The sequence below is a fragment of the Thunnus albacares genome, chromosome 5 (genome assembly GCF_914725855.1).
Source record: "Thunnus albacares chromosome 5, fThuAlb1.1, whole genome shotgun sequence".
NCBI lineage: Eukaryota > Metazoa > Chordata > Actinopteri > Scombriformes > Scombridae > Thunnus > Thunnus albacares.
The window spans coordinates 35,684,984-35,712,595 of record NC_058110.1 but is presented as its reverse complement, the minus strand read 5'-3'; the positions used below and the strand labels follow the sequence as shown (position 1 = coordinate 35,712,595).

The following is a 27,612-nucleotide window of genomic DNA, read 5'->3' as shown; positions in this document are numbered from 1 at the left end:
TTACCCCCCAAGTCCCTTGTCCTCCCGGACTATTACACGCCTGCTCTTAGTGTGATCTTGATGTGATCTCACAACAGCTGAGGGTGGGGGGTGTGGGTGGGAGATGGTGAGAGAGCTGTCTGTATCTGTGTATTTGTAGTCTATGTTTGTTATGTAACGATGTCTTTGTAAGTATGTGTTATATTTTGTATTTTGTGTTTTTTAGGAGCCCCTTGGAAATGAGATGCTACATCTCAAGGGGCTATCTTATTCATAAATTCAAATTCAAAATTCAAATAAATTCAAAATCAAAGCAAAGGTTCATATACTTTTGCCTCACACAAATTTGTAAGATTGGATAATTTTCCTCAATAAATAAATGAAAACATTTTTTTTGTCTCATCTGTTTAATTGGGTTCCCTTTATCTAGTTTTAGGATTTAAGGTCATATTTATGCAGAAATAGAGAAAATTCTAAAGGGTTCACAAACTTTCAAGCAGCACTGTAAATGTTAGTGTCTCTTAGATATTGACATTTTTAAAGTGAACACCCTCTTTTAACTGCTTTCACTTTTGGTTGTTGGTCCGTGATCTCAGGGTGGTTCCCCGTTGTTATTAATTTACGTTATCATTACAGGATCAGCTCTCTTTTTTGTTCCAGTCGAGGCTGTCTGATGCATTTTAGAGAGGAAAGGAACACACTGTTTTTTCTTGCCAAGTGTCGGTTAGAGCCAGGAAATCTCTTGCTGACATATTCTTCCTTTTCTGAACAAAGGCTTCATTGAACAATTTCATGTTGCTCGCTTCAGTTTGTTTGATTTATGATTTGAAAATATATTGGATATATATATATACACTGGATTTTATGTCCCCATATTTATCATTTATAAGCAGTATAAAGATATTTAATAAATGGTTATAACTCCTGTTGGCACCCAGAAGTGTTAACTGCTGTATAAACAGATAATGAATGACAATATAGTAAAACTCAGTTGTAATAATATAAAATATATCTTCATAGGAGAAGTTATAATAAGTATGGGGCATTAATAAAATACTCTTATACCTTATAACTATATATTCAATGTTTATATGGTGATCATAAATGTTAAATGGGGTAAAGTGATTATCCTTATCTTCAGTCAGATTCACAGCAGCTTCATCAGGAAACCACTGATCTACATAAATTAATATTACACTTGTGTTCATAACTGTGAGGCTGTGTGTATGTATGTATTTAATCTTCATTGCTGGATATCTCCTGGGATATTATACATTATGTAAAGATTTTTGTATTTTGTATTTGTATGAGGTCAATATATTGTGCTGTGAGATGCCGGTGTGTTAACATACTGGAATGTTTGGTTTGTTGGTGTTTAATGTGTCTGAATAATTCCATAGAGGTCATATAGGTCATACAATGGATCGATAATAAAATGATTCATTCATTAATGTACCTTTAACAATCATCATCATCACTATGTTGTAAACACAGAAAAAAGGCAAATCAAATTTTACATGAGAAAGAGAGAGGGACGGAGACAGAAGAGACAAAGAGAGGGAAGGTGGGACCAACTTCCAATGAAGTTGATATAACTTACAATTTCCCATGAAGTTAACTGTTAGACCCATATTTCACTGGTAACCAGTGGAGGGAGGTCAGCACAGGGTTATCTCTGTTTTTTTGATCCAGTCAGGATTGTCGCTGCTGCATTTTGAACCACTTTCAGAAAAGACAGGAAGGACTGACTCACTCCCAGATAAAGTGAGTTGCAGTAATCGAGACATGAGGTTATAAAAGCATGTCAAACTGTCTCCAGATCGCCAAAAGAAAGAAAAGGTTTTAAGAGAGAGATAGAAAAAGGAAGGAGTGTTAACTTAAAGCATCTTCAGCTTCCTGATTGATCAGACAGACATATAGAGGCAGTTCTCTGACAGTTTGATGATTTTCTGCATCAGGATCAAACTCAGAATGAATATCCACCATGTTCTGTTCTTCTGCTTCTTATCAGGTGAGGACTGATTACCTGACTGTGTCTGTAAAGCTGCAGCACAAACTGCTTCTGGACATTCATTGTGTTCATTTTAACAAATGTCAGATTTGTATCACACAAGTTTTCATGTTGCTGTCATGTTAATTAGTTTTCCTGTCGTTCTCTAAATTATTCTGTTACTAATTACAACATCTCTATAATGTAATCTTGCAATTCAGCTAAACTAAATGTAATTTAACAAAACATATGAACCATCCATCCATGAATATTTGATGCTCATTAATGTGTTTGATATTAGAAATTATGAAACAAAAACATTGAGAAACAGACGTTACACAGAGACACTGTGACTACAACTGCAGCTACAAGTAGAACAACAGCAACTGCTGTACAGTCAGTGAAAACTTTGCTAATGGCTGCCTCTGTATCATCTCTACTTCTCTGTGAACTGATGGATTAGCCCTCATTAATCTGCAGTCTGTTTACAGTAAGTCTACAATACACAAAGTATTGATCATCAGTATTCACTGTTCATCTTTAGAAGAGTTTTTACTGAAAGTCATAAAACTTGATATATTTACTACGTTCATCCCATTTAATGATTTTGAAGCATAAGAATAAATGAAGTCAGATAGAATCTAATTAAATTGTGGGAAGAATGTGAGACGTTTATGATATATATTGACTCAGTGTATCAATGTTGGATGAAATCATTACTCCAGCAGTCAGACTGTGGTTGAACTGGGCAGCTCCCAGTGTGACTCTGTGGATCTGTGTAAATGTGAAGCAGGAAATATTGTGATCAGACTGAAGCATCTTACAGGAAGTACAGACAGTAATTGTTGATTGTTCATCTTTTCTGAAGCAACGTTGGGTCAAAACACTCATTTCAACCATACAGAAACTGTGGGAGGAAATATGACAAGAGGATGCATCAATGCTGTCAATGGAAGCAGGAAGTTCTTCTGTAAGAATGAATGTAACAAAACAGAAGACATCCTGGTTGAAACAGAAGAGAACAGAGCTCAGAATGGCAGATACAGCATTGAATATAGAGAAGGATCTGTATTTGGACTGTATGTGACCATCACACAGCTGAAGAAGTCAGACAAAGGATGGTACAGGTGTGGTTACGGCAGAGCTTCGTCTCCAGATTCAACCTACATGTTCCGGATCTTTGTTGTAGATGGTGAGTTTTATATTTAATTTTTGTCCACATTCTGTTCAGTGCATATCAGTTGTTAAATGTTTAAAATGATGAGAACTTGGTGCACTCCTGTAGCCTTCTGGTTGAGACGCATGTCACATAACCACAGTATCCGCGGTTTGAATCCAGCAGCGGACCTTTGTTGCATGTCACCCCCACATCTGGCCCAATTCATTTCCTGTCATATCTACAAAGTCCCTATGATAAAGGCGTAAAAGAATTTTTAATAAAAAAAATTAAAGAGTGGATGGAAATGACATGACAGAAACAAATATCTTATTTTTCGGGTTACAGCCAGAAGTTGATTTGTGACAACAAGAGGAGTGCTGAGGTTGGCAGAGTCATACTAGTTGTCCAACCTGGGACCTTTTCTATATTTCTATTAACATTAGGTAACATAGAGAAGAACGGTTCCTCAGGTTCCTTAATGTTCAAGACATCATACTCTAAAATGTTTCTAAAGATGAAACTCATTTGTAGAGTCACAAAGTAATCGGATGTAAAATGTGTTGCCTTTATAGTGTTAGTTTTTAAATTTACAACAATCAGTTTGTACGATTTTTAAAAACCTTTTCAGACATTTGTGCTTTTATGTTTAATGTCAGAAAACAACCTGTGGATGTTATTTTCTTACTCTTCTATAATCAAAAAACAAACAAAAATAATTTCATGTGATTAATAGAACAAACCCACTTCAAATATTCTTAATCATTTACTTCATTAACATATTTAATGCTGCGTATTTCTTGTGTATGTGATGGATGCTGTCAATATGATCTCTCTGTCTAGAGCAGCATCTCATTTCTCTGCATTATTGATTCATTGATATCTGATTGTTTCAATGTGTTTTCATTGTTCACAGCTCCAACCACTTCAAAACCAAACTGGACTCTCCGACCTTTTCCAACATCAGTCCCATCAGCCTCCACACCAACAACAACACAGAGTTTAATCTCCAGTTCAGGTAGTTTCACACCTTCATCATCTTTCCCTGAAACCACAGAGCAGTTTACAGGTACAGGACAATTCATGTCTGTCCATCTGTCCATCACTGTCTCTCTGCAACAAAACGCCCTCTTAAAACAGTCAAATTCAGCATAACAACATTGTCTAATATGAATAACAAGATGGTCCAACATGTGTTTCAGCACATAATATAGTTCAGCACCTAGAAGAAAACATTTCACATTCAACTTTACAATAAATTTCTTTTTTATCTTCACACCTAATGTTTAAACACATCCTACGTTTCTTGTGATGTAAGATAATTATTAACATGTGATGTCAGCACATGACAAGTCAAGAAACATTCAGACCAAAGTCTGAGATGTTTTTTCAACAGGAAGATCTCATTTTTGATGAAGGTTTCCTGTGTAGTTTTCTTGTAAACAAGGTTATATTTATATTCAGTGTTACTCACCAAAACATGCTGAGTGTATCCTTTAGGTCCAACATAAGTGTTGAATATGTTTCCTCAATCATAAAATATTTGCAAAGCAGATTATATAAAGTATTTTAAATCTTGCATTGCTTGCAGTCTTCTCTCCTGCTTTTGTTGGTGCATTGCTGCATTTCTGGGCAGGTTCCTGCATCCTGTAGATCAGTGGGATGATGTGAAACCACTGGCAGGATTGTGTATCACGTCAAACACGTGTGCACGATGTAGATCCACATGTAAAAACAAGCTACTTATGGTCAAAAACTCCACAGGGAACCTTTACGCTTCTAATACAAGACAAAAGATCCCAGTCTTTTAAACTACGACATGTCTCTCTCTCTCTCTTCCTTTCCAGCCGTCTCTGATGTCTCTCGTCCACGTGCCTTCTGGCCTCTGGCTGTATGTGTGCCTGTGATTGTTGTGGTGTTGGCTGTTGTTCTGCTGCTCCTCTACAAATTGAGGAAGAGGAGGAACTCTGGTTTGAACACCAGATGAACCTCAGACAGCAGAAACATGGAGCTGACTTCCTTTAACTCTGTATGTCTCATGTTAACTCTTACTGTTGGCATTTATACATTTTATTTTTGCAGTTAGGAATAAAAAATCTCATGTCTGCAACTACTTCACTAGTATGAACAAAACTATAATTAAATAAAATCATAATTATTGTTAAAAGACCTCTGGCCTGTCCAGTTGTTATCACTAAAATATCAGAAAACAATTGTCTAAGAAGAACACCATATCTGGTCTGTTACTCTGGTTACTGCTATATTAGGTTTGATGTCATTCCTGTTTTATTTTCAGTTATGTGTCACCTATGAGAACCATTCTGTCAGCTATGAAAACTGTCCTCCAGTCTCCACATATGAAGACTCTGTCTACCAGAACCTGGATCCAGACAGCAGGGATCTGGACCAAACCTACTCTGCACTCACGGCAAACACATGATGATGTTTGGATTTGGATCTGGATTCTGTACTGTGCAGGTTAACATGTGCTGCAAGGTTCCAGTTTGTTCCACTTTCTTTCTTTTCTTTTCTTTTTTTAATCAGCCAATATTAACTATAAACATGCTATTATTCACCTCTGATGACCTGATGACACACAACTGATCATGTTTCTTCTTACTTGCTTATTCTGAAATGTTCATTCTGTCTTCATAAATGTAGATGTTGTTTGATATTGTTCTTCTACACTTTGAGCCAACTCTGTCTCCTAGAAATTACATTCATATTCGACTAAATTGTAACAGCAAATATGTTTTATTAGAAACGTAACGTTACTGAATCACATTTTCTCTCAACATGATGAAAAATTTTGTTAATTAATGTGTTTAAGTTGCAAAAATGTTGATACTGAACGTATGAGTGAAATGTTCAGAGACAATGTACCTAGTCTTTTTTTCCACCAAAATATCTGATGTTGCAGTAAAATCTCTGCTGGTAGAAACTCCAGCAGTATGAAAGTGTTTGTGGTCGTGTTCAAACTCTAGCAGCACTTGGTTCAGGTCAGAGAAAGATCCTGGTCTCTGTTTAATACAGAAAAAAGTCTGCAGTGACTTGAAGCTCAACATGTTTATGAACATTTAAGCCACAGCAGCATCTTTCACTAACCTGAACCAAACCTGAACACACACAGGACTCAGGATGTGAACCCGGGTCTCTGCTGTCAGAGTCCTGCATCTTGTAGCCCCCCATCCACCCCGACCTCCTCCCTCCCACTGCAGAGACACATAGAAATGTAGCTTCATTCATTACTGTGAACATCATCCAGGCAGAGATTATGTTTGATAACACAACATTACTGTGAAACAGTTTTATCGTATATGAAGGTCATTTCTAGAATTCACAAGTCTGATGGCTTCTGGAAAAAAAAACTTCCTTCTGTTTGTTTTACATGCAGGAGACCTAAAACACATTCCTGATGGCATCAGGTTAAAGTAGTCATAGAGGACATCATGTGTGTGGTTGCTGATAATCTTCTCTGCTTTGTTGAGGACTTGTTCAGTATTAAGCTGTAACAGGGATCTTTGTGTTTTGCAAATAATTTTAGAGCTGAAGTTAACAACATGTTGCAATTGATTCTTGTCCTTTTGACAAATGTAAACCAGCAGTTAAAATACTTTCAATAAAAGGATAACTTCAATAAAACGTCAATATTCTCCGATCGACTCTAAATGAGTTTAGTTTGCAGCTTAGACGCTGCTGAGCCTTTTTCAAAATAACATCTGTACTGTCACTAAATCTCAATCTGTCATCAAACACAGTTCCCAAATATTTGTAGATCTGGACGAGTTCAACACTTACTGAAGCCAAGAATGATTGTTGGAACTGTCTGTGTGGTGAGATCATCATTTCTTTAGTTCGGGACACATTTAAATCTAAAAAAGATCTCATCTCCTCATCATGATGAATCTGAACCTCTTTAGATAGGAAGTGACTGCTGCTCCAGCAGCAATATTGTAAGAAGGTCTGTCCACCATAGTGAGTTATTTTACAGCCAATCTGTGTAAAATTTAAAAGTGTGTGACTCTGGTGCCTCCTAGTGGTAGTATTGAAAAAGACGCTTAACACACAGAGAGCTTCAACATTTGATTCAAATTGTTCTGAACGCTGCAGCTTCTTAATCTGAGCTGCTACCTTTTCCTGTTTGACATCACATGTTGCATCACGTTTTCTGGACTGTAATCATTATGTGTGACTTTATAATGTGATATTTATGAGCAGCTTTTTTCATAAATGGAGCACAGCTTTCAGGCAGAGCATTGAAGTCGGCTTGTTTCAGCTGTTTTCATTATGCTTCACAGGGCTTCTAATAAATGCTTATGGTAGGTGTATTTCTTAGGCAAGTAAAGTCTACATAAATATAACCAAACATAAATCTCAAATGTAGCTGTTCACATCATACATTTCTTAATTTACAAAGAATAAATGTGCAATACATTTTAAAGTTCATGAGAAACCTTGAGAAGCAAATTGATGGAAGCAAACACATTCTTTGGTGTGGGAAACAAAGGGTTAAACACCTTCATATAAAATATGTCCTCATAGGAGAAGTAATAATGAATACTGAGCATTAATAAAATGCCCTTATACCTTATACCTATATATTCAGTGTTAATATCGTAACATATCGTAAATATCGTAAAGTGATTATCCTTATCTTCAGTCAGATTTGTCAAAGAGGATTCACAGCAGTTTCAATATGAACCCACTGATCTACACAAATTAATATTACACTTAAATTCATATCTGTGAGGCTGTGTGTATATATTTATTTAATCTTCATTGTTGGATATATCCTGGGATATTATACAGTATGTAAAGATCTGTATGAAGTAAAATGTATTGTGCTGTGAAATGCTGGTGTGTTTACATACTGGAATGTTTGGTTTGTTGGTGTTTAATGTGTCTGAATAATGTGTCACATAACTGGTCCAAAATAAAACTATTCATTCATTCATGTACCTTTAACCGTCGTCATCATCATCATCATCATCATCATCATTGTTGGGCCTCAGACCATGAGGTCACACAGAGAAGGCCTACGTGTAACCTGTGAGGCCTGACCACGAGGTGCTTGTCCCTTTGTTTCCCCTGCGACAAAGGAATAGCGCCAAAATGCTGCTTACAGACAATGGGAGTCCATTGCAAACTCCATTTCCAAGGATGCTTTGCGATTTTCACACCTCAGCAGGGAGCAGTCAACATACAGTCTCATTGGCTCCTGCACAGCAGAGCATCCTGATGACGCAGCCATGACATCACCGCCCCTTTAAAACTGACCGTGCCCTGAAGCACACGCCTTTCCCATGTCACTGAGCTAGGGGTAACTTCTGTTCCTCTGTGAGTCAGCTGACTAAAGGGGGTACCCCACACACGTGTTTTCCCCTCATCGAAGACTCCCCTCGCTGGACGAGAAGAGACTTCGCCCGTGTTCACCCGAACACATTCCCGGATCCGAGAGAGACCGCTGCTGCAACCAGCGTCCTCAAACTCCCTCGAGAAGGAAGAAACTTCTTCACCGAGTCGACTCTGCTGTTCTCTCCGCCACGCCGCTGAGAGCCAGCTGCCGTGCTTTTCGCCGACCGTGCGAGAACGGCCACCGTCTGCATCCGAGCCCAGGACAAAGCCGGACATAAAGACGGACTACACACACACCCTGCTCGCTTTCTGAAGCAACCAAGTAAGAGGCATAAGTCTGGGCAGAGGCAGTGTTAGTTGTGTGTTCCTATCAGCATCAGTTGCTGTTGTTTAGCATTTAGCTCTTAGCTTTTGCTATTGTTGTGTTGTTTTGTTGACGGACCGCCGAGTCCATTTTTCCTGCTTTACTCTTAGGAGTATTTTAAGTTTGCTGCCTGTTTAGTTGTGTTCACCACAACTGTTTTGTGTTTGTCCCGCTCTGGACTACTGCTGTGTTTGTGCCATCGTGAGTCAGGAAGTAAGTTGCTTTGTCGGTCAGAAACCAGACAACGTGCGTTACAGACTGCCGTCCGTACACACGCTGTCTGTGGACAAAGGAACCGCTTCTCTTCCTCTCACGATCACTTTCTCTCGTTCTTCCCTCTCTCTTCTGACTAACACATACGTGCACACGCACACACACATACATGCACTGACATGGTCAGATAATGTCGGACAAAGCTTTGCTTTGTTTTTCCTTATCCGCCATCAGACACGTGTGTTTTTCACAGAAGTGGGTGAGTGCAAGACGCCATCCACCAGGCGGCGCCGTCTTGCTTCTGTCTAACCAAGACACCACCATAATTCTGTCATCCGGTTCTCGCGCAAGATCTCGTGCCTTCCTCCCATAGTCACGTCCGCGTCGCAGACCAACAACGTCATCACGTCAGGTCCGGTCGCCAACATAAATAATGACAGAAGTCCTTCTGTCATTATTGTGTGTAATATTGTGAAAAGTGGCTGATTGAAGGAGTCAGAGCTCGAATTCAACCCTTCTTTGTTCACCCTCGAATGTTGATATCTCTCAGATATTAACATTCTAGGTGAACTCCCATTTATGAGACTACCTTGTTTCGTTATTGGTCCCGGTTTCTGGGTGGTGTCATAATTAGTTAATTATCCTCGATAATTGATAATTATTGCAAATAATCAACTGTGTTCCTCACAGATCCAACAGTTGGTGCCTGAATTATTGATTAAGGTTAACAATATCTTATTTTCATAATTCATAATTATCTATGATAATTATGAATTATTGCTAATAACCAAACACACTACTGCCCATCCCAACATCATCATCATGTTGTAAACACACAGAGAAACAGTTAAATCAAATTAATTCATAGAGCACATTCAAAAACAACAGTTGACCAAAGACACAGAAGAATCAAAACAAAGCCAGATTGTCGCAGGTTCGGTTTCAATGATGGCTCAGACGACGAGAAACTTCAGCGTGTTGATTTTTTATTCACACCAAGTTCCCCAAACAAGAGTGGCAAAAATATTTACAGTGCAGGAGTGGAAAAAACCCAATAACAAAAAAAAGTATTTACACAACAGGTTTCACACTGGCAGCTCGTCACCCACATTGTTACTTGGCCACGACCAAAAACCCAACAACCCTAAATGAGCAGAGCTCCCCTTATATATTCTTCGCCCCTCCCCATAACAAATTATAGTGTCCTACATTCAAATTTGACATCACAACAAACATAAATTCAAAAATCAATGATATACTTTGCATAAAGGAAAAATGGCACTAATCGCCCTCCATATGGCTATGGCCAAATACCCCCAAACCAAAATAAATCATAAAATATCAGTCCATTCAATATTAATGGTATGGTCCACGGTCACATGACCCTCTTAAGGGTGCCACCAAGCGCTATTTATGATGTGTCCAGGAAGTGCCTCAGTTTGGCCCATGCCCGGAGGCAACCAGAGGCAGCAGCAGCAGCAGGCAAGTGTATATGTGTGTGTGTCGCGTCAGCGCCGAGTGTGCACCCTCGAACGCCTAGCGTGAAGAAAAGAGTTCGGACAGTGGGGAAAAGTTTGTGAAAGTGCAGGACCGTGGGACACAAGTGCGGGCCTGCAAGGAACAGTTTGAACTGGAGCATGGCTCCGCAGGAACAGTGGGAGCGCTGCGCGCTGTGCGCTCCCGGCACCGGCGTGCTCTCTCCGGCCAAGAGAGAGAGAAACGCACGTCGGTTAGGGCATGACGGAGCGTTCACGGGTGCCCTGTCACACAGATAACTAAAGTAAAGTAAGTAAAGTAAATTCTAATAAATAAAATTAACAATTTTAATATGCTATAAAAAAAAATTAGGGGGACTCAAAAGTGATTCTATAAAGGAGGGTCTGTAGCTGGGATTTAAAAGTGGTGATAGATGGGGAGGATCTGATGGTGAGGGGCAAACTGTTCCACGGTCTGGGAACAGCGATGGAAAAAGCTTTGTCACTTTTGGATTTGACAGGAACGTGGAACAGAGAGGAATAACTGATCAGAGGATCTGAGGGGTCTTAATGTAGAATATGGACTGAAGACAGGCTGGTGCCAAACCATTCAGAGCTTAAAATCAGTCCTGTATTTCACTGGTATCCAGTGGAGGGAGGCCTGTTTTCACATTGTCCTCTGTAATTACAGAGTAAGTTATGTTGGTTATTCACCCCTTGTTACGCGTAGTTACAGGGTAAGGACAGTGTATGTGGGCTGTAATCTAAAGCGCTGTTAGTTCTCCCCTTGTTACATTTAGTTACAGGGTAACTACAGGGTATGCGGGCTCAGCTTTTGTAATATAGCATATTATGTAAACTATACAACTATATGTATCAACAACATATAGAATGTCCATATTGGGATCCCAATTTTGTCCTCTGTAGTTACAGAGTAAGTTATGTTAGTTATTCAACCCTTGTTATGTGTAGTTACAGGGTAAGTAAAGGGTATGTGGGCTCAGCTTTTGAAATATAGGATATTGTGTAAATTATACAGGTATATGCATCAACAACATATAGAATGTCCATATTGGGATCCCAATTTTGTCCTCTGTAGTTACAGAGTAAGTTATGTTGGTTATTCAACCCTTGTTACGCGTAGTTACAGGGTAAGTACAGTGTATGTGGGCTGTAATCTAAAGCACTGTTAGTTCTCCTCTTGTTACATTAAGTTACAGGGTAACTACAGGGTATGCGGGCTCAGCTTTTGTAATATAGCATATTATGTAAACTATACAACTATATGTATCAACAACATATAGAATGTCCATATTGGGATTCCAATTTTGTCCTCTGTAGTTACAGAGTAAGTTATGTAGGTTGTTCAACCCTTCTTACATGTAGTTACAGGGTAACTACAAGGTATGTGGGCTCAGCTTTTGAAATATAGGATATTATGTAAATTATACAGGTATATGCATCAACAACATATAGAATGTCCATATTAGGATTCCAGTATCGTAAAAGTTCACAGTTGTATTGATTCATCCAGATATCATAAACTTCTTTTCAAAAGAATGCTGGTTTTCTTTGTCAGCTTTTTGTACACTGCTTTAAATATTTCTTGAAATATACCAATAGAAGCAAAGAGTCAACAGTGAACTTGAACAGTTCTTTCACTTGTTTCATAATAGCTGCTGCATGCTCTCTTTGCATTTCTTGTTTTTCTTTGATACAAGTTTCACAATCCTTACTTTTATCACACTGGTCATTATTGCATTTCTTATCTTGTTTGTCATCAGGATTACTTCTTGTGATAAATGTCTTGTTGCTTTGTGGGCATGGAAATTTGAATCTACAAGTTGTTCCCTTCTTTTTGCATATTTTGAGTGCCTTTTGCTGTGTTGTTTTACAATGAACACAGTTTCATACATTTACTGATCTGTCTCTGGTGGCATTTCACATGTCACACATTGATCCATGAATGCTACATATTTCATCATCTTGGTCAATTTGAAGCATATTCTCAACCCACAACAAACAATGGGTTTGTGGACTTCCATGCTATTGAAATTCAATACGATAGAAGTAATCAACTATTTTACCAATTGGCTGAGCTGGCGACATGATAGGAAACAATGGAACCATCAAACATTCTTGCAGCTGTCACAGGATTCCTTTTTAACATGTCCAATGTGTCAGACAAGTCCAGGTCATCAATGCATTTTTGGGCTTCTTGTTTCATTATACTTTGTAGAAGTTCTGTCCATCATAAATCAGCAGACGAGAATGAGCAAAACCATCTTGGAATACCCAGTTGTCTCACCATAACAAATAAATCCTTTTGTACAGATTGCCAACAAGCAGGTGTACCTCGTATAGATTTCAGAAATTCATATCCTTCATCAAAGTTTAAAATGCTTCTAAGTGAATCTTTGTTTGTTAACATTTCAGAGGTGGGAAACATTTTGCTTTGTTGGTTTCAGTTAATAATCTCACAGGATTGTTGCCTTCTGCTGGTGCGACAGATAAAATGTCATCAAAGTGCAGATCCAAAACTTCTTGTGCAATATCAACTGGTTGATGTCATGATGCTGTCTTTCATGTAATGATTCATCAGTGGATTCATCTTCTAATTGTACGTTAGCACTTTGGATTTTGTCTTTACACACGTTTTGATGTATCATCATCATCGTCGGCTTCTTCCTCACATTTACTTGATTTGCATGTTTATACCATTTATTGCATTCTTTCAAATATGCCAGTGCTCCCTGTATTTTATCTGTGTGAGTATACTGATATTCATAATGTCCTTTGTAAGTTAAGTTTCTTTTCAGTTTGACATAAATCATAAGATCATGATTATCTGATCTTGGAAGATCATCAGTCACACTTGTAATATTGGATGGCGCACATGTAACTGGTCCATGAACACCATTTTGTCCACCTATTGGCAAAACAAGCACTTTCATGAATGGAATGTACATTGCAATCAAGTGTTGTTATATTGAGTGAACCATTTAGCTGAGGTGGAATAAGATCTAAAGCCAAATTGTTCATAATGTTTTCTTCAGGAATTTTACCAACAAGAATTTTTCAATGACAAGTGAAACAAATCCATAACTCACTAATGGGTCCCTTTTTGAAAATACAGTCTTGAAGATAAATATCAATACGTTTGTGAAAATATGTTTCAATTATACATTTACTACACACTTGTATTCCTTTTTTGGCATATAACTCCTTTTTTTACATTTTATCCCCTTATGTTGAACTCGCTGCCAATGACACACTGAGCACACATATTCTGGACTAGTACTTACTTTAAACTGTTCAGTCACAAAGTCAATGTCTTGCCTTAATTTACGTGTTTTCATTCTTCTCTCTATATTTCTTACTCTTTTCTGCATGAAATTTGTCAGTTTTGTACCTATTTACACTATACGCTCTGACATTCTTCTGGTGTTGTTAATCACTTGCATATTTCACTTTGCTCACGTTTATTTTTTTCCTATGTACTGGACACCCTCATGGTATCTTCAAAATTCTCTCTGAACTGTCTAATTTCTTAATAGCATGTTTGTGTCACATAGCTTTTTTTTCTTTCCAGTTTGCACTGATTTGATACACTATTGTCCTTGGAGGTTGAATATTTCTTGCACAGAGAGGTACACACTTCTTTGACACTTCATAATGACATTAATTGCAGTGTTTCAGGTAAATTGCTCCATCCTCATTTGATTGCTGCTCGGATGTGCAGTACTAAAACCACTTATTCCTACTGTACATGAAAACATGAACACCAAATAGGTCAGCAGCTGCCTGTATTTCCACCTCACTTGCCCAAACTCCAACATACTTCATGCATGATTCATTCAAATAACCCTCAACAGAAGAAAACCCATGTCAAAGACAATTAATGAAGGCAGATGAATTCTTCTTTATATGCTTAACCATGAGAAGTGATATTTTTCTGACTATTTTCATTCCCACTTATAACAAATGATAGAGCTCTAAAAAAGCAGTCAGCATCACCTGCAATAGTTTTTGTTTCCATTAAAACTGATTCTTTTCTGCTACAGTCTTCATTTGACTAGAGAATATTCAGTTTCAGCTTCTTTTGTTGTTGTATCATCAAAGGACAAAATTCAAAGTTTGAAGCCTCAGACCCACTTATCAGAGTAACTTCATCTGCATTCAAATTGGACACTCTTACATTCTCTCTTTCATTGATCAAAACAGATGAGTTGTTTGAAGATGCACATTTGTCAGATTTTTTCATTACGCCAAAACACTTCTTTTTGGAATATGAATCATCTATGTGATGAGTACTCTTAACTGGATCTCTGTCCAAACACTCATTTCTTAGTATATTTGTGGCATCACATATCTTGCATTTACTTCTCAATACTTGACTGTACAGTGGCTTATCAGTAGCACTATTTGTTTTCACTGTAGCACCACCTTGTGGCTGGGTACTAGGGCTACACAAGATTACTTTCATGGACACATCATGACCTCAAGGGCATTAACCACTAACTGTCATCACATACTTTGTGTTTATCCCTACATATTTTACTGCACAAAGGCTTGTAAGTATCACTGTGTGACTTCACTAGAGCATCACCTGCTGTCTCACTACTGGTATTACGCAGGATATGTTTCATGGACACATCATCATTTCTAGGGCATTTACCACCAACAGTGACCCCTTCTAGACATTTACTTGTACTTTTACTCCAGTGACTTTAAAGCACTTGTTCCATTCAGAGTTCACATTTGCTGTCAGCTGACAGGCAAGATCACTCAAATGTTTATGTGCATCAGTAAAACCTGAGTGTTGAATCACCAAAACTTTGTCAGTTAACGCAACAAGCAGGCCTTGGCTGCTATGAGAGATTTAGGACTGATGTGTTAGACAGCGCCCTCCACCACCATCATCACAACACCAAATGAGAGAATATCTTTTCAAATTGTATTTCGCTGAAATACAATGACTTTTTATATCAGCCCTCACTCAGTGCTTTTTGAGCATGCAAATTTCTCTCAAATCACATCGACTTTCTCTCATTTTAAACAACTTTTGGATTCTTTAAGGAGGAATAACTGATTTTTTGCCTCCTTACATAATTTTAACCCTTTTAAAGTCAACAAAATCTTTAAATTTCAGAGCCTTTAATTCAATAAACAGTGAGATTCCGGATTTATTCAGAGTTAAAGCTCTAGTTGTGTAATTCTTTGGAGCTGTCAGAAGGAGGCAGTATAGGAGCTCTAAGCAGCACCAAAGTGTTTAATCATCATCAGACAAATCTGTGTTTTTTTTCAAGCTGGGGCTCAGGATCCTGCAGGGACCTCCAGAGATGATTTGGGGGATCATGAGACATGTAAACTGTAAGGGGAAAAAAATATATGTCCATCATACAAAAATATTTCCCCTTTTTATGATGTCTACCCCATGTTTCATGTGAAGAATAAGTAAATTTCAGTCTCCATGTTGTATCATTCAAGGCTAAACGATATTGTATGACAATATCTGGACCCATGATTGTGTTTCAAGGATGCTCAGGAGACATGAAACAAACACCTTAATGATAACAGATTATTTGTTTCACTCACATTGATGAAAAAATGAAGATAAAATGGTGAAAAGCAATAATAGCGTCTCTGGCTCTTCTGCTCTCATAGTCTCAGACCCACTGGTCTAAATTACAGACTAATTAACCCACCAAACAGATTTTTTCTGTTTTTAAACAAATCAGAAGGTCATTCAGGGTTGAGCCTGACTAATGTCTAAATGTTTGCTCAGACAACAACATGAATATATTACAGTTCATTTAAAGCTGTTACAATCAATATATTTGAGGAGAAAAAAAATCTGAAACCAAAAGGGATTTATATTGATTGATTTATATTTTAAATTCTTTGGTTTCATGATGGTGCCCTCTAGTTTTGCAATTTCTCAAATAAATACCATCCCATCATCCTCTTATGTAGCTGGAGTTCAGTGGTGGATGAAGTATTCAGATCCTTTAATTAAGTAAGAGTAAAAATACTCTAGCCTAAGATACTCCATTTCAAGTAAATAAAACATAAAAATAAAAAATAAAAACACCAGTACTCACCTGTCATATGCTGTCAATCAAACACAGATACTGACACGCCCCTCGAGCTAAGACCTATTAATATAAAACTCTTACCAATATTCAAAAACACTACTTTTGACTGCAAAGAGGGATGATTACATGTGATTTCAGTTGGACTTCAGCTGTGGTGGTTTTCAGGCTTTTTCCACTACAGGACTTGACAACAGTTAGCCTAACTTAAGGTGTGTTGTTGTGGCTTTTCACTGAACTACCCCCACTTTGGGAGCAAGTTCCTGAACCAAACCTTTGCTTCACAGCTGGTTGGTAGCAGATAAAAGGTAGCAGTTGCTAAAATTGTTAAAGGCCTTCCACACCTACACAGGTGTTCCAGTTAATCAGTTTCATTAGACGTATGCTCAGATTCAGGTGGGGAGTTCTGCTGTAATTATGAGCTCACTGGGCTCCATGTTCTAACAAAAATAATTAAGTTATAACTTGTCCTGTCTGACAGATGCAACAAAGCTAACTGAACAGTCAGGGAGTTTAAGTTTAGAGCCACAACAGCACGATGTTTTCCAAATCCGTCCATATGAAGGATGAGTTTTTAAGTTCTACTAACTCTTTCACATAGCATGTAATCTGTTTAATGGAGTTTTAATTGTCAGAGATGTGACAGGAAAGTTTCACTGTTTCAGTTATTGCAGGTCAGTGTGGAGAAAAACTGACTGGATTTAGTTCTGACTCTGTTTCTGTTTGTCATTTAGCTTCAGCAGAAATCCCCTCCTCTGTCATTCAGGGTGGGACTCCCTTTCTCCTCCTCCTCCTCTCCTTTCTCTCATCTTTCATCACCTCTTTTGTTTCCTTTCTCTCTTCCTTGTTTCCTCTCCTCTCATCTTGTTCCCTCCTCTGTTTTTTCTCCTCTCCTTTATCATTCTCTCCTCATTTTCTTTTCTCCTCCCTCTTGTACATCATCATTTCACCCTCTCTTTCCCCTCTTTTTCTCTCTTAACAACCCCGTCCCCCCCTCTCTATTTGGGTGGGGTTCCTCTATTTTATTTGACCTTTTCATTGTTCCTCCATCACTCTTCCTCTCTCTGTATCCCTGTTCCTCCCTCCATCCATTGATTCTCTTTTGTCTCTTAAAATGTTCATTGTCTCTTTTCTATCACTATCTCTTCTACTCTCTCTTTTCTGTCTCACTTTTCACTCCCAAACCTTCCTTGTCTTCTTCCTCCTTCACTTTCTTTCTTCCTCCTCCTCCTCTGTCCCTTTAGACTTTCCTTCTTTAATTCCCCTACCCCAAAACCTTTCATTCCTCCTTTTTCCTCCTTTATTTGCCTTCCTTCCTTCCTTCTTCATTTCTACTTGTATCTTTGCTTTTCTTACCGTTTTACGTCTTTTCTCGCCTCTTCTCCTCCTCCTTTTCTTGCTCCCTTAATTCCTTTCCTGGGTTTCCCTATTCCTCGTCTCTTCCTCTTATACTGTCACTGTCCTTCTATATCGTTCCTTCTCGCTCTTTTTTACCCCTCTTTTAGCTCTCTTCTCAACTTCCCTCATCCCTCCCTTTTAACTCCTCTCTTTTCCTTCCTTCTTCCATCTCTCTTTGGGTCACCCTAATCTATTTCCCCTCCTTCACTTCCTTCCTTCCATCCTTCCTTTATCCATTCCGTCTCTTCGCCTCCCCCCTCCTCTCCTCCTCTCAGGGTGTGTCTCTGGATGTGTCCGTATTGATGAATGCATCATGACTAACTGTTGTGAATGTGTACTTGAGTTTATTCCAAACAAGTCTTAAAAACAGATGAGAAAAATTCATACTTCATATTCTTCTCTCTCCACTCCACTGTCACTCTACTCAGTTCTACTCTGTCTCTATTATCACTCTATGTAGCTTTATAACTTGGCCTTTTCATCATTTCAATCTGTTTTCCTACATTGTTATGATATATATGCACTATGTTAAATACTTTGAACTGTACTTTTAAACTGTTTAGAACTTTCAGCTTTTGCACTTAAACTAACGTTTTAACTGTTGTCACTGCCTACAAACCAACTGACACTTTGACTGACTCCATCGTTTCACCTCAGCTGACATTTCACACTGACTTTTCAGTGTCTTTCATTACTTACTTTTCAACTGACGCTCTAACTGCTTTCAGCGACAGGTAACAGGTTTCATAACTTCACTAAGAGATCCACTACTTTCAGCGCTTTTTTATGCTGCACACATTTAACTTTCTCTAAATTAAATTTGCTTTGATCCCTTGCAATTCAACTTATATTTAAATTTTCATCTCTTATCCATCAAATGGCAATTCAGCTACTTTCAGAGATTTCACTTAAACTGAAACCTTACTTGCAGCCCCTTCTTGACACTTTCTCTAGCATGTCAAATGCAATTTAAATTGCTTTTATGGTTTGCAGTTCAACTGATATTTCTACTTTCATCTCTTACTCTTAAATCACAGTTCAACTGATAATTCAACTGCTCTCTGCTCTTACAAACAAACTGACAACTCGGCTTTCTATAGGGCTTGAACTGAAATTGTACATGCTTTCAGCAAATGCACTTCAACTGCTTTCAGCTGAGAGTTGAACTATTTTCAGTCCTTTTTTTTACTGTGCACACACTTTCTATAAATTGCTTTCATTATTTTCAGTTCAACTGACAATGCATCTGGCATCACTTACTCTTCAAATGGTGGTTCAACTACTTTTTGAGGCCTTGGTGATCACTTAACTTTTCACTTTTTCAGTGCCACCATCACATAAAAGTTTTAATTTCATGACCAAATACCTACATACCTACCTACCTGACATACCCATCAGCCTCAGCTGTACTTTGTGTTTAGTTATCATCTGACAGTGTTAACATGCTAACATGCTAAACTAAGACGCTGATTATGGTAAACAATATTCCTGCTAATCATCAGCATTTATTTTACATTCTTTCTCCTCTCTCCGATAAATTGTTTTGGTGTATAAAACATCAAAACAGTGAAAAAATGTTCAACGCTATTTCTTAGAATCAACAATGATGTCATCAAATGTCTTATTTTGTCCAAACAACAGCCAAAAACCCAAAGATGTTAAATTTTCTGTAATGTAAGACAAGGAAAGGGAGCAAATACTCAAATTTGAGAAGCTGAAACCATCAAATTTTGGGCATTTCGCTTAAAAGAAGGATCTAAACAATTAATCGATTATTAAAATAGTTGCCAATTATTTTTCTGTCAATCAACTAATCATTGCAGCTCCATCTCTGTACATCACTTTGTAAACATTTATTTCAGAAGTGTTCAAATAGAGCCTCCTGTCCTGTCTGTTGGACTTTCTCTCCACAGTCTGAACTATAATAACAGTAAGACAAACATGTGGTGATGCAATCTGCCTCAGCTGCTCTGTTTCCTGTAGTGAAGTCAGTCAGAGGGGATTTACTGCAGCTCAGCACCAACACATCGGTTTTAACTGTCTCAGACTTTTTATCTTCTCTTGGAATTAATGGGTCCAGTGAAATAGAGTTTTAAATTCCATTAGATGAGTACAGAGGTAAATTTCAGGCACTTAAACTGCATCCATGACACAAACACCCTCCCCTCTAAGCCATTTATTGCCTCAGGTTCTAGTTTGCATGAAGACCACATTAGACTTTTTGGTTTGTGGCCCAAAAATCTGAGATCACAATTTTTGGGAGGAGGAATTAAAGGAGAGAATTTGTAAGAAGAGAATGGAATGAACTTTTTAACAAAATGACTAACAATCAGTTCATTACATTAAACCCTTTGAGACTAACAACATAGTGTAGTATAGTATAGTATAGTATAATCTTTATTTAATTAGGTAATCTAAAGAGTACAACAATGAACTGCATTAAAGTGGAAATATAAATATTTTTTACTTTAAGTTATCAATATGAAGTAAATGTTGATTGAACAGTGTAATGATGGCTATAGAATAATGACACCATCGGAGTTCAGATTGTTTCCCTGTAAGCGTCGCTGTCACTCTGTGATTCTTTCTGCCACCAGCTACCATCTCCCAGGAAAATGAAGGCTCGATTTACGGCACACACATCAACCATTACACAACCAGAAGAGGAAGAGGATAGCTCTTTTGTTTTCCACAGTAGCTATCGGTAGCTATATCTCATAATAATTTGTTAGGTGGCCAACCTCTTCCTATTGTCTTATTGCTGTTTGATAAATGTGGAATATTGCACAGGCAAATCTGATGACACACCACTTCTGTGTACACTACGTGTTAGTTGCATTGAGTATACTACCTGAATAAACTTTCTTCCTGGTAGCTAACGTAGCTAAAGAAAGAAAGCCCTTTAGAAATCAGTTAGCTAAGCTAGCAGCCCTACAGCTATAATATACTGGATAAGTATCCAGTCAGGCTGATCTACTTGTTCATGTGAAAATTATTGGACAGAAAATATGTCATCACCGTCTCCGTTATGCAGTTTCTTTCATTTTACAAAAACATAAACTTGCTACCAACCCCGTTCACTTTTCTCAACACATACTTAAGAATATTTATCTCTTTTCATGTCTCCATTATAGACTGAATGAATGAACAAACTAACATTACTCCTCCTCCACCCCGACACCAACCCCTGCTGTAGTTTATGGTTTACTCAGACTATGTTATTATCATGCAGTGCTCATAATTACAACAGCTTTTAGCTGTTCCCAAATTCAATATAAAATTGCGACAATTTCAATTTACCTCTTCAGTGAACATGCGTCTTTCTTCTCTCTTATTTCCAAAGTGGTGTTGATCATTGCCTCTCGGAGTGACACTCTCAGGAAAACAGAAAGCGCTCCGGTTGTCTTTGCGACAGTGGTGCAAACAATTATATCACATGAAACGCTGGTAAACGTTATACCTTCTAAGCATCAGCATGTTAACATTGTCAGTGTGAACGGGTTAGCATGCTGATGTTATCATTATCAAGAAATCCAGATACAGATTGTATATTAATACAAGGTGGAAATGAGAGCTAAGGGCTTAACATCAATGTCTTTATCTCTTTATAATAATCATAAAATATATCTATTAGTCATTGTGATGTCACTAAGATGTAAAATGTGGATCCACTTGCTGTGGGATGAAACGAGGTCTGTCTGCAGAGTGGTTACAGATGGTTACAGGGACGTGCCGCCATGTTGGAAGTATCTGCAGCAGAAGGAGGTTAAGTGTCCTACTTCCCAGACAGCAAAGCCCAGATCCGGCCCACACCCGACACTTTCAGCACTTTGATCCAGCCCACATACCATACGGAATTATGGCACTTGGGCTGTCTGCCCCTGGTTCCCAGATCTGGGCCACAAGCAAGCCATAGCAATGCCATATGTCAACCATGAAGAAACCAGATAAACCAGAACTGGTCCACATCATTTGATTTGGGATATTTGGACCATATTTGCTATTTTACACGTGGGCCATGTAGGCTCACATCCATCCATCCATCACATCCGGGCCAGAAGAAGGCCAGCAGTGCCGCATCATTGCCTGAAGTGGCCCACTACTGTATGCTATCTGGGCTGTATACCCCTGAATCCAGGAAAACCACTGAAACCAGTCGACACTGTGAGACCAGTGACAACATTTGGTACAAATGAGACCAGTGACACCAGTAAAACCAATGAACCCAGACAGAACCAAAGACATCATTGAAACTAATAAGACCATTTATCTGTGAAACCAGTCTAACCAGTTAAACCATCAGTGAAACCAATGAACCCAGTGAAATCAGTGTGACTAAACCCAGTGACACAAGTAACACCAAGGAAACCAATAAACCCCTCCAAAGACCAAATTGAAATCAATGGATCCAGGAAGAATCAAAGACACCAGTGAGCTGTGAAACCAGTATAACCAGTAAATCATAGATTTACATCAGTAAAAATCACTAGAACCAGTTATATTAGTAAAAAAAAGAGACCAGTGTCATAAACAAACCTGATGAGACCAGTGAAACCAATGGACCTGGGGGATCCAGTGACACTGGAGACTCTAGTAAGGGCCACCAGTCAAACCAGTGTGAGTAGAGAAACTGGTGAGACCACTCAAACCAGTTTAACCAGTGACACTAGTGACTCCAGTAAGGACAAGTGACAACAGTGATACCAGTGTGACCAATTAGTCCAGTAAAACCAGAAAACTGGTGAAACCAATTAATCCAATAAGACCAGTAAGAACACTGACATACTGTAGATTAAACCACTAATACCAGTGAACCCAGTAAGACTTCAATGAAACCAGTTCCCTGCTGTGTGAGTGCTGGGCGAGGTGTTTGTAGACTGGTCAGCGTTGTGGAGGTTTGACGTTGTCTCTAAGGAGTGGTCAACTTCCTGTACCCATGACATCATCACTGGGCATGTGCACTACAGACGCTCCATGCACACACACACACACACACGGGACATGCTATATATTGGTCTGCTCAGCTGTTGCATAATGCTTGCATGTGTGTGTGATTTGGCTCCAGGTCCCCAAACTAATCATACTCTAAAAGGCTAAGAGGGTCCACACCCTACACACACACACACACACACACACACACACACACACACACACACACAGGCTCATCTGTTAGCCATTACCAGCCAGTCAGTGACAACAGAATCACATGGGCTGGGCTCACTGCACTCACACACAATCACATACTATTCACATGATGTATGGATCTGTGTGTGTGCGTGTATGTGTGTGTGTCAGCCCATCACAGTGCAGCTGGGAGGTACACGGAGGATTTCACATCAGCCCAGTTTGCCATCACTCCCAGTATGTGTCTGAAGGGGAATTCCATTCAGACCTCCTCCTCTGTCTCTTCAGAGCTGTTATTTATTCTCGTCTTGCAGTGCTGGAAAGTAACTAAGTACATTTACTCAAGTACTGTGCTTTACTACAATTTTGAGGTACTTGTACTTTACTTGAGTATTTCCATGTGATGCTACTTTCTACATTTCAGAGGGAAATATTGTACTTTCTACTCCACTACATTTATTTCACAGCTTTAGTTACTTTTCAGATGAAGATTTGACACAATGGATAATATAACAAGCTTTTAAAATACAACACATTGTTAAAGATGAAACCAGTGGTTTCCAACCTTTTTGGCTTTTGACGTCTTACAAAAAGCAGTGTGTAGTCGGGGTCACATTTCACATGTCTATGAGTTGTTAACAGCTCCACCAAATAGTGATTTTTCCCTCTAAACTTCTACGTAAAATGTGCTGAACACACACAACCACTCGCTGATAACGGAGGGAAGATTGCCTTCAAAAATGAATTTCAGCCATTACTGATGTAAATGTCCGTCCTCTGGAGAGCTGTAAAGACTTTTTAGCTGCTGAACAACCAGCAACACTTCTGCTGCTATGCTCATCATCCAGCTGCGTTGCAAACTGTGACTACAGGAGTTGCGTACACACCAGGTTGCCACGTCTGTGGGACAAAACCAGCATGATGGATCAAAACCAGCCCAATATACACTGCTCAAAAAAACTTAAGGGAACACTTAAATCACACATCAGATCTTGATGAACAAATTATTCAAGTTGAAAATCCTTACTGATGTACATTGTTTTAAACTGTTGAGAACAAAATGACGTAACAACGGTCAGTAGAAACCAAAATCATCAACCCATTGAGGGCTGGATTCAAAATCACACCGAAAATCAAAGTAAAAAATTTAAATCACAGGCTGATCCAACTTGCAAGAATTTTATCACAGCAACTCGTAATGTGACTCAGTGTATGCACTGCTGACAACATCTGGGCATGCTCCTGATTAGTCAGCAGATGGTGTCATGGGGGGATCTCTTCCCAGACCTGGATCAAGGCATCAGGGAGCTCCTGGACAGTCTGTAGTGGTACTTGGCAGCATCGGATGCGCTGATACATAACGTCCCCTAGGTGCTTAGATGGATTTAGGTCAGGGAAACGAGATGGCCAGTCAATGGTATCAATGCCTTCATCATCCAGGAACTGCCTACACGCTCTGGCCACATGAGGCCGGGCATTATCCTTCACCAGGAGGAACCCAGGGCCCACTCCACCAGCGTAAGGTCTGACAGATGCTCTGAGGATTTCACCCCCTAAAAGCAGTCAGGATACTGTTGGCTATGACATGGAGGTCTGTGTGACCCTCCAAGGATATGCCTCCCCAGAACATCACTGACCCACCGCCAAACAGGCAGCATAACGTTCACCGCGGTGTCTCCAGACTCTTTTACGCCTGTCACATGTGCTCAGTATGAACCTGCTCTCATCTGTGGAGAGAACGGGGTGCCAGTGGCGGACCTGCCAATGCTGGTGTTCTCTGGCAAATGCCAATCAAGCTGCACGGTGCTGGGCTGTGAGCACAGGTCCCACTAGAGGACATCGTCCCTCATGCCACCCTCATGGAGTCTGTTTCTGACAGCTCCTCCTGTTCCTCCTGCTCCTCCTCACACAAAGGAGCAGATACCGGTCCTGCTGCTGGGTTGATGCCCGTCTACAGCCCTGTCCAGCTCTCCTTGTGTAACAGCCGGTCGCCTGATATCTCCTCCATGCTCTTGAGACTGTGCTGGAAGACACAGCAAACCGTCTTGCGACCGCACATATGGATGTGACATTCTGGAGGAGCTGGACTACCTGTGCAACCTGATTGGGCTGCAGGTACCGCCTGATGCTACCAGTAGTGATTAGCAGAACACAAAACCAGAGAAGAATCAGTCAGGAAGGATGTGTGTGTGTGTGTGTGTGTGTGTGTGTGTGTTTGTGTGTTTGTGTGTGTATGGGTGTGTATGGATGGCATGTGTGCGTGCTGATTTGGAGTCAGTTTGGTAGGATTTGGGCATAAATACATTTTTTCAGTTAAAATATGGATTTTTTTATTTATAGATGTTACTCATGTAATTTGCAGGGGGCAAAAAAATTCAACTCCGAAGTAGCCCAATTCCCAGGGAAAACAACAGACCTGGCAACCCTGGTATGCTGGGCGGCGGCGGCGGGCTCATGCTAAAGCTTCCTGCAGATTTGATTTGACTTTCAGGTGTGATGTAGTAACAAGTACAGCCTCAACACTGCTCGATCTGCAGCCACAAATTTCATCATTTCAAATGACTTAAAAAGAGTGAGGAAATAGAATGTATAGCACAGGAAGCGCCACCATCACCCTGATCCATCCCAACGCTCATTTTTCTTTTTCCCACATGTCCAGCTCTTTAATCATTTTAGGTTTGATTGAGCTCACTTGTTGTAAAACTGTGTTTTATCAAACTGAGTGACTTTAGGTATGATTTTAGCATGTTTTAATATTACAGTTGTTTCTGATAGGTTACCTGCAGGGATCAATACTGAGTCCACATGTTAAAAGTCTTCACACAGTCGATACAACAGCAACAATTCTGGATCAAACTGTGACACATTTGCATAGTTTTCACACAGAAAGCATTAAGTGACTACAGCCTTCAAATGTCCTCAATACTTTTCTCATTCAAACACAAACAAGCAACAAAACATTTGACATGTTTACATCCTCACTTCCAAACTCTTCGGTTTATGTTCAAACACTAACATGTATTCATACAGATCATAACCACACTGAAATACATCTATATTCAACCAAAAAACAAGACGCGCTGTCAGAAATAAAGCCCACTGAAAGCTTTCCTGCTGCATTTCTATGACTCATTCCTGTAGATACACTGTAGTACGTTCTATAGAGAGCTACACATCTGACTGTATTTACACTATATACACATTTCTACACTATCAACCATTAAACCACATAAACACAATATACACATTTATACACTATCAACCATTAAACTACAGAAACACAATATACACATTTATACACTATCAACCATTAAAACTACACATACACAATATACACATTTATACACTATCAGCCATTAAACTACATAAACACAATATACACATTTATACACTATCAACCATTAAAACTACAGAAACACAATATACACATTTATACACTATCAACCATTAAACTACATAAACACAATATACACATTTATACACTATCAACCATTAAAACTACACATACACAATATACACATTTATACACTATCAGCCATTAAACTACATAAACACAATATACACATTTATACACTATCAACCATTAAAACTACAGAAACACAATATACACATTTACACACTATCAACCATTAAACTACATAAACACAATATACACATTTATACACTATCAACCATTAAACTACATAAACACAATATACACATTTACACACTATCAACCATTAAACTACAGAAACACAATATACACATTTATACACTATCAACCATTAAACTACAGAAACACAATATACACATTTATACACTATCAACCATTAAAACTACACATACACAATATACACATTTATACACTATCAACCATTAAACTACAGAAACACAATATACACATTTATACACTATCAACCATTAAACTACATAAACACAATATACACATTTATATACTATCAACCATTAAACTACATAAACACAATATACACATTTATACACTATCAACCATTAAACTACATATAAACACAATACACACATTTATACACTATCAACCATTAAAACTACACATACACAATATACACATTTATACACTATCAACCATTAAACTACATAAACACAATATACACATTTATACACTATCAACCATTAAACTACATAAACACAATATACACATTTATACACTATCAACCATTAAACTACATAAACACAATATACACATTTATACACTATCAACCATTAAAACTACACATACACAATATACACATTTATACACTATCAACCATTAAACTACATAAATACAATATACACATTTATACACTATCAACCATTAAACTACATAAACACAATATACACATTTATACACTATCAGCCATTAAACTACATAAACACAATATACACATTTATACACTATCAACCATTAAAACTACAGAAACACAATATACACATTTATACACTATCAACCATTAAACTACATAAACACA

The 27,612-nt window shown here is 38.5% G+C and overlaps 3 protein-coding genes across 4 annotated transcripts in view; 2 read left to right on the top strand and 1 right to left on the bottom strand.

Moving 5' to 3' along the window:
• LOC122981752 overlaps window positions 1-5,130 on the top strand; it is a 72,827-nt gene extending 67,697 nt beyond the window's left edge. For both annotated transcript variants that reach the window (XM_044350488.1, XM_044350487.1), the window contains exons 7-8: window positions 4,042-4,143; window positions 4,973-5,130. In XM_044350488.1, coding sequence (XP_044206423.1) covers window positions 4,042-4,143; window positions 4,973-5,112 — 242 coding nt within the window. In that variant the 3' untranslated portion in view covers window positions 5,113-5,130. The remainder of the gene's footprint in view (window positions 1-4,041; window positions 4,144-4,972) is intronic.
• LOC122981768 (polymeric immunoglobulin receptor-like) overlaps window positions 1-27,612 on the bottom strand; it is a 724,120-nt gene that overhangs the window by 206,600 nt on the left and 489,908 nt on the right. The window lies entirely within an intron of this gene.
• LOC122981723 overlaps window positions 1-27,612 on the top strand; it is a 930,226-nt gene that overhangs the window by 556,887 nt on the left and 345,727 nt on the right. The window lies entirely within an intron of this gene.